At 35.8% G+C, this 15603-nt stretch overlaps 1 protein-coding gene across 8 annotated transcripts; it reads left to right on the top strand.

The window, feature by feature from the left end:
• The first annotated feature begins 614 nt into the window (after window positions 1-614).
• Window positions 615-14819, top strand: LOC112703334 (uncharacterized). 8 transcript variants are annotated; one of them, XR_011864106.1, is made up of 21 exons: window positions 738-893; window positions 1372-2208; window positions 2366-2572; window positions 2731-2792; window positions 3046-3502; window positions 3979-4179; window positions 5280-5535; window positions 6307-6547; window positions 6640-6809; window positions 6894-7457; window positions 8124-8293; window positions 8980-9196; window positions 9275-9475; window positions 10106-10222; window positions 10455-10697; window positions 10830-11034; window positions 11410-11468; window positions 11567-11778; window positions 12426-12577; window positions 13357-13603; window positions 14148-14819. XR_011864106.1 is itself a non-coding variant. In XM_025754736.3 (20 exons), exons 2-20 carry the CDS (start codon window positions 1391-1393, stop codon window positions 14400-14402), a joined length of 4995 nt encoding a protein of 1664 aa, XP_025610521.1. In that variant the 5' UTR covers window positions 615-919; window positions 1372-1390; the 3' UTR covers window positions 14403-14819. The 8 variants fall into 8 exon arrangements, 6 of the variants coding, with proteins under 6 accessions (XP_025610521.1, XP_025610523.1, XP_072055644.1 ...); XR_011864105.1 differs by having other exon boundaries at window positions 758-919; XM_025754736.3 differs by lacking the exon at window positions 11410-11468 and having other exon boundaries at window positions 615-919.
• The last annotated feature ends 784 nt before the right edge of the window (window positions 14820-15603 follow it).

Below are 15603 nucleotides of genomic sequence, written 5' to 3'. Positions count from 1 at the left end.
CCATCTCTCGCTGACACAGAACTCCAATCCAGTCCCTGTCCAATTCGCAGTTTCACCCGCTCTTTCCCAATCTGCAAACCCAGAGACCAGTGAACCTACATCACACAACCATTTGAAGAAGTAGAAGAGAGCGAAGCAAAACACAGAAGGGAAGAGAGAGAAAGAGAGAGAGGAAGGAGTTGACAGAGTTGACGGACTCTGGCGGTGGCGACAAGCTCCGAAAATGGAAGGAGAAAGAGAGGATGGGGTTAGTGGTAGTGGTGGTGGTGGAGGAAAAAGGATGATGCAGATGATGATAAAGGTAATTTGGGATTTTTATGTGATTTTTTAGTGTTTGGATAATTTTGTTATATGAAACTCATGTTTTATGGGTACAAATGGTAATTTTCTTTTTTTTATCAGTAAATGTGTCAACATTTTCAACTTTCGTGGATATAAATAGTAGTTTACTCGATGTTAAATAACTTAAAAATATAGAATAATCAATTTGAATTGATTTAATAATTTATTTACTAATCCATTTAAATTTAAATAAATATTTGAAATCTCACTTTGTGAGCTATCCACAAGCAACAAACTGTTAAATAAAATTCGGCGATGGATTTATCCCTGCCAACTTAGAAACGTAGAACCGAATGAGGACCGTTGGATTTGTTCCCTTCGACGAAGAAATCACTTGGTGGAATTATCGTACGGGTGTAGTAGCCATCGATCATTAACCTTAACTCCTCGTGCGGTAAACAGCTTCTTAGAGACTTGTTAAGTGCATTGCTCCGCCCTATCTATTCTCATCTACTACGAAGATCCCAAACCCCGTTTCGGGCAGTCGCAAAACTCGCGCGTACAACTCACTCCCCAGCTTCACACTCCCTCTTCTTCTCGAATTCATTCAGGTTCCAATTCAAATTCACGAATTCAGGTGCCACATTCATACCTGTTTTTATTCCTGAACGAAACTGAAAGAAAATGTTTGGAGGTTTTGATTTTGTTCATTCTCCAATTTCTTTAATTTTGTTTGTTTCCATTCTATGTCTTTTTTGTCCTACTTTTTGGTTCAATTCTGTTAATTTTCATGTTGAATTCGTAAACCATTTGAACTTTTATTCATTAAGTCTTTACCTTTTTTTAGTTCATGTTATTCATTACTTATTAGTGTTAGTTTTTGTTCTTAAATTGTAGTGTTATGTGGTTTTATGGTGTTTCATTTGGTTTGGTGCTTGTGCTGTTTGGAATTGAAGTTAAATGCTGCGTATATGTAGTTTAGTGTATGTTGAGCTTCTGTATCAGTTTTGTTAATTTTTAAGGAGTCTTAATGTCTAGTATATGTAGTTTAGTGTATTAACTTGTTTATCTTATTTGTTCATTTGCTAGTGGTAACTATTCGCAAGTGATGGGGAGGAAAAAAAGTAAACCTCATCGATCAGGGGGGTTAATAGTTGAAACAAATTCTACTGCTGAAGCAGAATTGGATAAGCAGAATGTTGAAGGGACAAGTAAAGGAGGAAATGATGATTTTGTTGAAGTTGATATACCCTATTTTGTTGAAGTTGATCGGTCTGGTTGGTTGTCAGGTGAGCACCTTGATGTTTCTGAGGTTGTCTTGAGGGATTTAAATTTGAGAGAAGGGTTTTCTGGTTTTGAACTGTGTGAGGATTTTTACCAGGATCCACGGTACTTGTTGAGATTTCGAGTGTCTAATGTCAATAATGTTCTTAGTCGAATCAAGTTAGGTCATTGGCCCGTGTTACCCTATACTGATATTCATCTAGAGTTTGTGAAAAGGGATGCAATAGACAATTTGGAACAATGTACCGTGCTGTTGTCTGGGATTTTTGATGGAACGGATGAAGGTGTTTCTGGCCTTGTTCACTTGGCAAGTTTGAAATTTTTCACATTGAGGCCAGTTCTTGGGATTAGGATTTCGGAAGATATTTCTTCTCTCAGGGTAAGAGTTGAAATACTAAAGTGTGCCTTTGATGCTTGTGAGTCACTTCTTGATGTGTCTAGGCAACTATGGAAAAGGAGTATGATGAATGTCATGTCTTGGCTACGTCCAGAAATAGTAACTTCAGAAGTTAGGTATGGATTTGGTAGCTGTATGAAAATGGAAGTTGATCCACAGGCAGAGACCGGAAATAACACATCCAGCAACAGAAAACACACAAGATTTGATCCTGCTGGTTTTTATGAAGCCATTAAGCCTTCAAAGTAAGTTAAGCATTTTCTTTGATCTGGTTCTCATAGCAATGCCGATTATAATGATCCAATAGCACTTGACTTGATATGACAATCAATTTATAGGCAATTTCTATGCCTGAATTTTAGTTTGAGCTTATTATTTGTATATTGTATGTATGTGTATAAGATCTGAGCCAATGCTTGAAGATGACATACCTGAGTTACTTCCTGAACTGAGGCCTTATCAACGACGTGCAGCTTTCTGGATGGTTGAACGGGAGAAACAAATGGAAGAAAGTCAGCGTGAAAGAGAAAGAATTCAGTTTCATTCTCCATTATGCATGCATTTGGATTTTCTGGATACAAGTACTAAAATGTTTTTCAATCCATTCAGGCAAGGTTTATTGACCCTTTTTTCTTAATATAATCATATTTATTGCATACTATTTCCTGGTAGTCTCACTATGGGTCGCTTCCCCCCTTTTCCAACTCTGTTATGATTTTAATTTTATTCTTTCTTCCTTATGCTTATTTGAGTTACAATGGCTTCAGTGGGAATATTTCTTTGTGCCCGGAGACATCTTCGCCTTATGTATTTGGAGGCATTCTTGCTGGTAGGTCCCAAGCTATGTTGCATATATAATTAGTTTTTCATATAACCATATGGAGTTAATAGGTCCCAAAGTATGGTTATGGTAGGCTTGTATGATAGGTCAAATGAGTCCTACGCTGATGAAATTTCTGTCCATGCTTCTTTATTTTTATGAATGATTCTTTGGCCTCTGTCTAAGGCTTTTAGAGAGTGGATGCATGACCAAGCAGTTAAGTGATAGTTCTCCACTTTGACTCAATTTTGTAATGCAACAGATGAGATGGGCTTGGGAAAAACTGTTGAATTACTTGCTTGCATCTTTGCTCACCGGAGATCAGCATCTGAAAGTGATATACTAGTTGAACCAGTGCCTCAAGTTAATGAAGACCAAAATGTCACTTTAAAAAGACTCAAAAGGGAGCGTGTGGAGTGTATATGTGGATCTGTGAGTGAAAGTCTCAAATATGAAGGACTATGGGTTCAATGTGACATTTGTGATGCTTGGCAGCATGCTGATTGTGTTGGTTATTCAGCTAGAGGAAAATCACTGAAATCAAGACATGGATGTGAAGGCAAGACATATAAAACCACAATAGCTGTAAGGGATGGTGAATATGTATGTCAGATGTGCTCTGAACTAATACAAGTGACTGAATCTCCCATTGCATCGGGTGCCACTCTTATTGTCTGCCCAGCTCCTATTTTGCCCCAGTGGCATAATGAAATTATACGGTACAGGCTCCTCACTCCTCCCGCTGTTTTTAATGAATCGTTTGGTAGGGATCTTAAATAGTATGGATGCCCAAAGTGAGTATTTGAGAGTATCAAAGAATATTCTTTAATGATCTCTTGGAATTGATTTTCTTATTTACTTCTTTTTCTTATTTCTTAATTTATTTTGTTAGTTGATTAGTATTAAGATTAGGAAATATATTGTAGTATTATTGTTAGCATTAATCAAATTCTGAGTGTTTTATTTTGTGGTGCTTTTAGGGGGATTCCTAATCCCTTATCTCTGTTTGTGTTATATGTTATACGTCTGGGGGGTTTCTGGTCTCTCTCCATGCTTCAATAACTCTCTCTCTCTCTCTCTCTCTCTCTCTCTCTCTCTCTATATATATATATATATATATATATATATATATATATATATATATATATATAACTGTTTTTATCATTGTCAAATTGATGATAAGCTATCATTGTAGCCATACGCGCTCGGGATCCTTGAAAACTTGTATTTATGAAGGCGTGCGGGAGACTTCTTTATCCAACACATCTATAATGGATATCAGTGAACTCGCCACTGCTGACATTGTGTTAACTACCTATGATGTGCTTAAAGAGGATTTATCCCATGATTCTGATAGACATGAAGGTGATCGACACTTTTTGAGATTTCAAAAGAGGTTGGTTCCATAGAATGTCATATTTCCATTGTTATTATCATGTTCATAGGCAGGATATTTTACCCATCCATATGAGAATGATGCGAGTTTATACTGAATGTCACATGCTTTTTCTGCAACATATTCTGATTCTGTCTCGCTGAAGGCACTATATGGTGTGAGAAAATGTTTTCTGTTTCAGGATTAATTACAAGGATGCTTCCTTATTTTGTCCTAACTCCTGTTGATTTTGTAAAGAAAACATTGAAAACTACCAACGTTTCATAAAATCCTCAAACAGGAAACAAAATAAAATCAAGGTGGAATTTTATAATTAATTTTGAAAACAACAAATTGAATAACAAATGTTTTTTTTTTTTTTTTTTTCAGAAATCAAACTCTCTTATGCTAAAAGAAAAGCCTGTCCAACATGAACTCTCTCTTTCATAAGCATAAGCTGTCAAGGGAAGACACATAAACGACTTCATATCTAATATGTCCCCTTGCACATAAGCCCATTGGGCATGAACATGAAGTCTATGGAATGCAAAGAACATACTGAAATTTAACTCTAAGCTGTTCGGTCATAGAGGCTGTGGTTTTTTGTTGAATTCCACATCAAGTCATACAGCCAAAATAACATTTATAACACATGACATGAGCAAGCATATCCTTTCTGCTAACTTTTGGCTGGAGTTCAGCAAAGAATCTAGAGATGATAATATGATATCACATCTTGTATTAGGCTTTATGCTGGGCCACTTGCAGATGTTCAATCTTGCAAAGTTCACACTCTAAATCTACATGTCTACTATTAGACATATAGAGTGTTGAGTCCCACATAAGCTAATAGTGCAATCTAGATAGCTTCTATGAACACTTATGGTACTCTCTCCCTCTAAGCTAGCTTTTGGAAAGGAGTTGGACACTTAAGACCAAAAATCTTAATAGATACCATGTCATGAACCAGTGCTCCTCCAAAGCTCAAGTCTTTAGGGAGAGGATGCATGGTCTAGCAATAACAGTTTCCTCATGATTAATCAAATTATTTGTCGGAGAAACTTTAGATTTCATATCTCCTTTATGATCCCAAGTGTTTTAGTAATATTCTTCCCTTGTAGGTACCCAGTTGTCCCAACTCTTCTCACCAGGATATATTGGTGGAGGGTTTGTTTGGACGAGGCTCAAATGGTGGAAAGTAATACTGCTGCTGCCACTGAAATGGCTCTAAGACTCCATTCTAAGCATCATTGGTGCATAACAGGAACCCCAATTCAGCGCAAGCTTGATGATTTATATGGGCTGCTAAGGTTTCTTAAAGCTAGCCCTTTCAATACATACAAGTGGTGGACTGAAGTTATTCAAGATCCTTATGAGGTATTTCTTTGATACTTTAATGTTTGACTTGGTTGTTGTTAATCAAACTTTGTTGCTGCTTTGTTTCTCTTTTATGAGAAAAAAAGGAATATCGTAAGATAAGTTTTAGGGCCGGTCTAGTAAAGTTTTTACTTTTCGAAAGTACCTTTATTGGCTTTTGAAAGATGGTTTTCTATGAGTTGTAGCTCCTATGTTACGCAAATCAAACTAAAAATGACTCTCAATAAATACAAGTAACAATAATTGTATTTGGCAAAATAACTTTTAAAATTTAGAAGGACCATAATAGACATAAATAATTAAATACAAGGATAAATTTGGATATTCATTAATATATGAGGTTATATTAGATTTTTTATTTTTGATAAGCACAAGCTAACTTTGTAAAGCACCTCTTTAGGTGCTTTCAAAAGTACCCCTAACTTCTAAAAGTTGCAAGCACCAGCATATGATTTTTTCTGATGCACCAAGCACAAGCACCTTTCCAAAAACTTTATCAAATCAAATCTTAGTTATATTAACTTTTGGCCACCAATAGTCAAAGACAACATAAGGAGTCTGAATATCTATTTTCTAATTACATTCTTTTACGGCATTCTATAAGCCTTGTGCATTCAGAGGCATTTAGTAACTTCTCTTTAGCATGATGTCAGTTAGTTTTCTCTAATATGTTGTGCCCATGTTCTCAATCAATTCTTCTTATATGAGATTCATATAGTTTGCACCATGCATATTTCCTGTATTCTTATATGTTTTTATATTCTTCTGCAGAAGGGAGATATGGGAGCTATGGAATTTACACACAGAGTTTTCAAACAAATCATGTGGCGTTCTTCTAAAGAACATGTTGCAGATGAATTGGACCTTCCCTCTCAGGAGGAGTGTCTCTCTTGGCTTACACTCTCACCAGTAGAAGAGCACTTTTATCAGAGGCAACATGAAACCTGTGTCATAGATGCCCACGAAGTTATTGAAAGTTTGAGAAATGATATCCTTAATAGAAAAGGCCCAGGTTTCTGGCGTTTTAATTTCATTTTATAAGTTGTTTGAAACCAATGTTTATCTGGAATAATTTTTGACATGAATATTTCATGTGGATTCCAGGTTCTGCATCTTTAAATAGTTTGTCAGATTCTTTAATCACTCACTCAGAGGCAGGGAAGCTACTGAATGCTCTGCTGAAACTTCGTCAGGCTTGTTGTCACCCGCAAGTTGGGAGTTCTGGTCTGCGTTCCCTCCAGCAGTCACCTATGACCATGGAGGAAATACTAATGGTATGATCATTTAAGAATCTTCAGTGTGAGATTTTACATGCAGCGTGCATTGGTCTATTGATTGACATGGATCTTAATCTGTAGGTTCTTATAAGCAAGACTAAGGTAGAAGGTGAGGAAGCTCTTAGAAGGTTAGTTGTTGCTCTGAACGGGCTTGCAGCAATAGCAACAATACAAAACGAATTATCTCAAGCTGCATTGCTGTACCACGAAGCTCTGACGTTGGCTGAAGAGCATTCTGAGGATTTCCGCTTGGATCCTTTGTTGAATATCCACGTTCATCATAATCTTGCCGAAATGCTCCCACAGGCTGCAGACCTTGCCCTGAGAGTGTCCTCTAAAGAAAAGCAGTTCTCTCGAACATCCAGAAAGCATTTTATTGACAAGGTTGATCATTGTCTTTTGAAGAGGCAAAAAGTAAGTGGCTGTGATGACACAAAATTTTCGGCGGCTTCGGTAGAACTATCCAATTCTGCATCCAGCCTTTCAGAAGATGACTTAAATGAGAATCAGGATGTTGATGATGTAGCTGTCTGCACTGTCGAATCTCTGACAGCAGAATGTGAAGATTTGAAGCAGAAATACTTATCCGTGTTCAGTACAAAGCTGTGTGCAGCTGAACAGGAGTTTCAAAACTCATACATGCAGGTAAATATCCTTAGTGGATCTAAAGGAAATTTTGTTTTTATTTCTTTATTTGTTTCAAACTTTTGACACTTTATGATGAGTCATTTTAAAAGCCTGTGAAGATAAGTTGATCTTTCCTGGTGAATGCCAAAGAACTATAAGAGGTCTGGGTGCGTAAGACTAAGATATTAACCCAAACTATTTCTTAATATGTTGTTCCTGGTACACAGTTGATATCATCATTAATCTAAGTTTGAACAACGAATTTTATGATCATTTAGGTGATCTATTTGAACTCAACAACCATTGTTCTTCTCTTAAAATTCAGCGATGATTAATTTCAGGCTTCTGAAGGATTTTGTAGGACCACCATACATAATGATTTAAGTCAGTTTAATTGCATTCGAAATGAGCTATTGCACCAATGTCTTCTTTTTGTTTGCAAAAGTCAAAAGGTAGGAAAAGCGTCATTATACAGGCGAAAAGAAGATGATATGTCGCTTCTATGTTGTTTCATTTAACATTCTATCTTTAAATAGTTTATTTTATTTTATTAAGTTTTGGAGAGGTGAAAGTAATCAGGAACCTTATATTCTTTCATGACATTTATTTATTTATTTTGATTGTTATTTTTTACTCCTTCACACTCTTGTATTTTCTGTAAATGACATTTCAACTTTTATGAAGGTTAGTAATGGATTTAGTGACAGCAAAGCAGATCAAAAAATGTTTTGGTGGCTAGAAGCACTTCATCATGCTGAACAGAACAAGGATTTCTCAGCCGAGTTGTCTAGAAAGATTGAAGAAGCAATCTCAGCAGCTGCAAATAGTTCAAAGTCATCAAAAATAGCTGCTCGGTTAGTGATGCTTTCAGTTTGCAAGATATATGTCACATAGTGAATGAAGTTTGGTGGTAAACAGTATCCCTAACAAGTTGTGCTTTTATTGAATTTATAGAATTTCAACAAGAAATCGCTGAGTGCTAATACCATTTGAATGACTAACTATCTCCATATATGTTTCATTTGTCTATTTTCAAAATGATATTTTAAAATTCAGCAATTATTAAAGGACCAATTTTGTGGCGAAGCATGTTGATGCATGTGGGTGAATGTGGGTTTGGACCTAGCAGTGAGAAATTTGAACTCTTTTTTCTTATATCAGGCATGAAACATTGAAAAAAAGAAATTGAGAAAGTGATAGGGCCTAGTTCTTGAGAAGTCTGAGATGGGTCATGAACATTAAAGAAAACATATTTGCTGTCTTTGCCAACATGTCACTGCATTATGAACGAAAAGTGTTTATGGCAAATAATATATAGAACACCGGGATGATCTCAAGGCTGGATAAAATAGGATGGCTGTGTTGACAACGAACATCTGAATCTCTTTGAATGTGGATATACTCTTTGTGAAAATGAAAAAAGATTTGAGAATCCAATGCTAAGTCTGAGAAATTCTGTGAAATTGACTCTTTTTTTTTTTAATATAAAAAAAACACACATGTGAAAGGTCTAGTTCTTATATTTGTTATTCTAATTCAGTTTTCGGAGCATATCATCTCTGAAGTATCAAATTCAGACAGGCTTGGATCAGTTAGAGACCTCTCGGAAAGGTCTATTAGATCGACTGCTAGAAATTGACCAAACAATGGAAAAACCAAATGAAGAAGATATTGACCGTATGGGTAAATGTCAAACTTGCCAACCTAATTGTGATGGTCCCCCATGCATTCTGTGTGAACTAGATGAACTCTTCCAGGTTTGCAGCTGAAATTCTCTCTCAAATTGATTCCTCTTGTACAACTAACTAATCTCAAGGTTTATCTTATCTGTTCAGGATTATGAAGCAAGACTATTTGTTCTTAAGAATGAACGTGGCGGAATAATTTCATCCGCTGAGGAGGCAGTAGATCTTCAGAAGAAGAATTTCGCATTGAATCATTTCCTCTCAAAGCTATCAAAATCTAATCACAGAGCAACAGCATCTCAAATTGATAATGAAGAATCAAAGAAAAGGAATGTTGGACAGAGAGTTGTGGTTAGTTACTGCATGTTATCAACTTTTGCTTTGGGTCCATAGGCTGATTTAGATTCTTCTATTTGGATTTATTCTTTTGGATAAAAGAACAACTTTTTTGAGATAAATATAGAATTTTACAAGAGCGACTAGAGATTATCAATAGAAGCACAAAAACAAATACTCCAAATCCCAAAACCGTAGAAACTTGTCAACAGGAACTGATTTAAGGTGAATATGTCAAAGATATGTGACGGAGCTTTCCATAAAACTTCAACCTCGGAGTACAAAAATATGTTTTCTAATTTTTTTTCATGTCCAAGCACTCATTTACTATTGAAATAGAGTGCAAAATTGTTAAGAAAAATGACCCATGCAGAAATGAAAAGGAAAGAGTCTTGCAATGTATTTAAATTAAATCAATTTCATATTCTACTGCTTTTTAAAATTCTCTAGTCTTATGAATTTGTTGTATATAATTTCACCATGGCCTATCTCTATCCCATATTGTCTTAAAAGTCTAGACACCTGGACTCCACATAAAATCAGATATGGATTTGACCATAAAAGATGCTAGCCTCATTTTTCATTTAAGTGATCAGTTGGATTCTTGAAATACATATTTCATATTAGTTATGTTGTGGTATTTAGGTTTCAAGATCAGCATCTGAATTGGAGCTTATTCTCGGTGTTATAAAGAACTATTGCAAGGGTCGATTGGGAAGGGACATTGTCACAGCAGCAACCAAGCATTTACATGTTTTTGAGGTATGGGTTGATGCAATATTTTCCATTTTATTAGCGTAACCTTTTAGGGAAATTAACCTAAACAACGTTTCTGTTTGGAAGTTATACTTCCCTTCTCTTAGAAAGCAAAAAATCATGTAATAGAAGCATTTGAGGTTAGGTTGATTCTGCTCGAGTCGTTTTCAGCAGCTGATGTTATCTACTGACACCCTGGATTCTCTGAATTCTGATCAGTTGTTCTTGACTTTGACAGGGAATGAGGAAGGAGTTTGGCTATGCGAGATCTTTAGCTCTAGCTCAAGCTCAGTACCTACGGGCCCATGATGAAATAAAGATGGCTGTTTCCCGTTTGCACTTAAGGGCAAATGAGGATGATAAATCTCTTGATGCTTTAGGTGAAGATGAGCTATTTGCAGCTAGCTCAAACTTTTCGCATGATAAGTTTATGTCGTTGAACATGTTGTCACAGATAAAAGGAAAGCTCCGCTACTTAAAGGTAAGGGAACAAGCCTTAGAAACTTGTTTATATCGAGATTCATTTAGTTTTTATATGTATTTTGTCACTATGCGCGCATTGGTATTTGCTTTGCTTTTTTGAATCTGTAACCTCAGATGAACCGTTTTTCAGGGTTTGGTAGAATCTAAGCAAAAGCTGCCATTGGGAAGTCCAGATAGTTCTTCATTAACTCAAGAGATAACTGCATTGCCAAACTCTACAGAAGAGAGGGGTGCAGTCATATTTAAAGCTGATGAAGAAACATGTCCAATTTGCCAAGAAAAGCTTGGCAGTCAGAAAATGGTATTTCAATGTGGGCATGTTACGTGCTGCAAATGTAAGTAATTATATGACAGCTTAATGTCCCATTCATTTGTTGTTCCATTCTACAATGATGGACCTAGATAATTCATTATTCATTGTTGGTGAATATATAGTTGGTGCTGCATAAAATAGTTGATCTCTTATTATACTTCCCCACCTAAAAGTGAATACTAAATTAGTCCTCTATAATGTTCAGCAACATCCAATTTGTTCTCTGGATTTTGAATATCAAAATAGACATCAATTTAGCTCTTCAATGTATATTTAGACATCTGTTTGGTGCTTAAATTGATAGTTATTCAATATTATAAGTTATAAAAGATAAAATGGTATAAGAAGCTTTTAAGGATTAATTTAATGTCTCTTGTATTACTTTTTTTTTATTCAGTGCTCAGAAACAATGGTTCCCATTGATGTGTTTTTCACCGTTTAAAACACCTAGCATAGGTACTCTACTTTCATCCATCTGTGCTCAACAGGTGAATTGTTAGGCGACTTTTTACCTTGATAATATATGAAACATTACTGTCATCTGTTTCTTACAGGTTTATTTGCTATGACTGAGAATAGGCTTCAACATAGCAAGATTCACAATTGGGTTATGTGCCCAACATGTCGACAGCATACAGATTTTGGAAGCATTGCTTATGCTGTTGATGCACAGAAGGAATCTTCTAATTCTGTAACACCTAATACACTTGACAACTGTGAAAAAAGTGAAGCATCCATGACTGTCAAAGGCTCATATGGAACTAAGGTGTTTTCCTTTACAGCTTATATTCTTTTGACGTGCTCAGTATAAATAAAGATATCCTATATTTATGCATAAAACCCTGTGGAATCCGCACGTGATGTTCTTAGGTCTGAATTGTCATGGTTTATAATATACTGCATGGCAGTGCAACATTAAAATGGTTATTTTGCAGATTCTTTTCATCAATTTGATCCCCCATTTATAAGATAACCATAATTTACTGAGAAATTCATATCTGCATGTACAACGAAGGACTACAAATAGAATTGCATTTCAAACAATAGGATAAAATTGATGCTTAGAATCTTTAGAGGACTAACTTTGTTCTGCAAAATCTCGGGGGGACTGATGTGAACTTAAAAAACTGTCATTTGAGTGCTGTGTGATTGAATATGAACTTCAAAATGTGTTGGCTGCATTTTTCAGTGTGTTATTGTGTAATTTGTACTTTTAGTTGCCCCAGTGATTTCTGAGAAACAACCCTTCACTACGTAAATTAGTAGTGTAGTATGATTCTATAAGAAAACAAATTCATAATGCATTTATTTCAAGAACAAGTTTTGTATTGTTACTCTATTGATTAACTTGTTAAGGACATTGAATTTCATTTTGTGTAACTGTTTTCTCTTTGTGATTTGGGTGCTTTCAAGATTGAAGCTATCACTAGAAGAATCTTGTGGGTAAAGGCTACAGATCAAAAAGCAAAAGTTCTTGTGTTTTCTAGTTGGAATGACGTACTTGATGTATTGGAGCATGCCTTTGCTGCAAATGACATTACATTCATCCGCATGAAAGGAGGCAGGTAAGAAGATAATGTACCCAATAACTCTATTTGTAAACTGAAGCTGGACTAGGAGAAGAGATTTGGATAAAAATAAAAGGAAATAGGATACACTGGAAAAAAATAGTTTTGATTACATTGGTAGATATAAAGCTGCTGATGGGCCTCTAGTTGATAGCTTATATTTTTAGGAGATATGGTTTATAATGCGAGAGCCTCTGTGACCAAATGATTTAAATTTGATGTTTGTTTGCTCTTTTTCTTCTGAAATAAAATAAATTTGGTTTCAACACAGCGGCTAAAAGAGTGATGGTCCATGACCCATAAAATAGGATTCCAATGACCTTGAGTAGGTCAGGACAGAATGTTGCTATATCAAATATGCATAGATGACCATAATGTGAAGGAATACTTGCAATCAAATGAAATTCTTTAGCTGGAAATGCAAGTAAAATATCTTATCGGTTCAGAGTTAAAAACTTAAGGGAAAAAGTTAAAAAACATCATTAGATATTATATGAGACAGGGTTTCTTCTTTCTTTCTTTTTCTTTTTCTTTTTTCCTTCTTTATTTTTAACTTAAGGTTCTTGCTGTAGTGGTTTGGTTCTGAATGAAATAAATACAGGTTTAGGTAGGTTATTCCAGTTTCCAATGACAGTCTATAATGTCATTCTCCAACACAATTGTGAGGGTTATTGTATCAACTGTGTGTGACTATTGGTGATCCCATGTTTCACAATAGTATACATCTGCCACTCCATTATGCTCAATTTACTTTGGTTATGAATTTGTGGGTTCAGGAAAGCACAAGTTGCTATCAGTCAATTTAGAGGACACGAGAGTGGCAAGAAAGGTGAGAGGCCAGTGTCAAAATCTATTCAGGTGTTATTGCTTTTAATCCAACATGGAGCCAATGGCCTCAATCTCTTGGAAGCACAGCATGTGGTCCTTGTAGAGCCATTACTCAATCCGGCTGCTGAAGCACAAGCGATCAGTCGTGTACATCGTATCGGCCAAAAGAACAAGACCCTCATTCATCGTTTCATTGTAAGTTACCAGAAGGCATTAATGTATGCTGTTACATTGTTCTGTTTCTCCCCATCTCACGCACCAACAAACTTGTCATTTATTTTTTTATATTCAACAAGTTATCAAACTCAATAGTGCACCTAAACTTTTGGAGTTTAGATGAATCCAACAGAGAAAAGGACAAATAAATCCCTGATCTTTTATCACTAAGACAAATAAATTCCTCACTAAATTTAAATTGCAAATAAGTCATTGACTTTTGTAAATGAGTGATACATAAATTCCTCTAGCAATGGTTTGAATCCGGTAAAGAGGGACCTATATGTCTCCCGTTTACAAATGTCAGAGACCTATTTGTAATTAAATTTGGTGACTTGAGTGTTTGATAACCTTGATTCGCAATGGTCTGAGAGGATTTCCAAAATGGACCTGTTCCCGGTGAGCAAAAATTGTTTACTTATTCTTCAATCACTTATGTATCCCCCTCTGCACTTGTTTCTTGCTTTTGGATGAAGGTTTGTGTTGCATATGAGTTCTTATGCTTGTTCCTGAACGTGTTTAGGTCAAAGACACTGTAGAAGAGAGCATATACAAGCTAAACAGAGGTAGGAGCAATCATTCATTCATTAGTGGGAACACAAAAAATCAAGATCAACCTGTTTTGACTCTGAAGGATGTGGAATCCTTACTATCAAGAGCCCCACTAATAATGCCAGAAGCTGATGAAAATGGCAACACAAATTCAAATCTAAGGCATTTGCCGCCATCAATGGCTGCCGCGATTGCCGCTGAGAGAAGAGTCAATGAGCAAACATGATTTTTGCCTCTCTTCACTCAAAATGATGACGTGTTGGTGTTGTGTTACATTCCAAAGATGCACCTTTACATAGCAGAATAAATTCATGGCAGTGTCAAGTGGCAAGAGGTGTTGCAATTCAATAGACTTCCAACCGTAGATTCCTTCTAACCAATATTTCATTTTCTCTCTGTTAGTTAATTTGTTCTTGTAAATATTAGATATCTATGACTTGCCCTTTCTAATTTAAGTCATTCTCTGTAATTATGTATAATATTAATAGATATTAGTCATCGTAATGAGGTCTAATAATTCTCTCTCCTCCACCCTCCTTCCAGTTTGAGATGGGCAAGATGGGCATGATACTCAACCATAAAAGACTGGATATTTATTATTAGATTTTCTCCCCCTAATGATTTATTTGATTTTATTGCTACACTAAGATTCTAGTTTGGCTTTATGCTGTTTGTTTAAGTAAATGAACCAGCCGTGTTGGTTTGCTTTCCAAAATTATGTTTGGAACACATTAGTCTATGTTCCTACAACAACAACAACAAAGTCTTGTCTCACTAGGTGGGGTCGGTTACATGAATCAAATGACGTCATTGAACTCTGTCATGTATCATGTCTGCAAAGAGATCATTTACATGTAGATCTCGTTTGATAATTTCAAGGATGATCTTCTTAAGTCTTCCTCTGCCTTTTATCCTTTGTTCATCTGCCGTCTCATCTACCCTCCTAATTGAGTGTTTTGTCGGTTTTTTTCTTATATGTCCAAACCACCTGAGACGTGATTCTACCATTTTTTCACAATGGGTGCTACTCCAACTCTCTCCTTTATATTTTCATTTCTTATTTTATCCAATCGCATATGACCATCCATTTATTTCAACATTTTCATCTCTGCCACATTTAACTTATGTTCGTGCTTCTCTTTGACCGCCCAACACTCCGTACCATAAAAGCATAGTCGGTTTTATAGCAGGGCAATATAATTTACCTTTAAGTATTAAAGGTACTTTTTGTCACATATAAAATCAGATGCACTTTGTCATTTTGACCAACTTGCTTGGATCTTATGATTTACATTCTGTTCGATCTCTCCATTATTCTGTATGATGCACCCAAGATACATAAAACTTTTAACTTTTCGTAGGATGTTTTCTCCAATTTTCACCTCTATATTAGGGTTTTTCCTTCTTAAACTGAACTTACATTCCAT

This window comes from Arachis hypogaea, chromosome 7 (genome assembly GCF_003086295.3).
Source record: "Arachis hypogaea cultivar Tifrunner chromosome 7, arahy.Tifrunner.gnm2.J5K5, whole genome shotgun sequence".
In the NCBI taxonomy this organism is placed as follows: Eukaryota; Viridiplantae; Streptophyta; class Magnoliopsida; order Fabales; family Fabaceae; genus Arachis; species Arachis hypogaea.
Note: the sequence above shows the minus strand (reverse complement) of the source record. Positions and strands in the feature narration are given on the sequence as shown.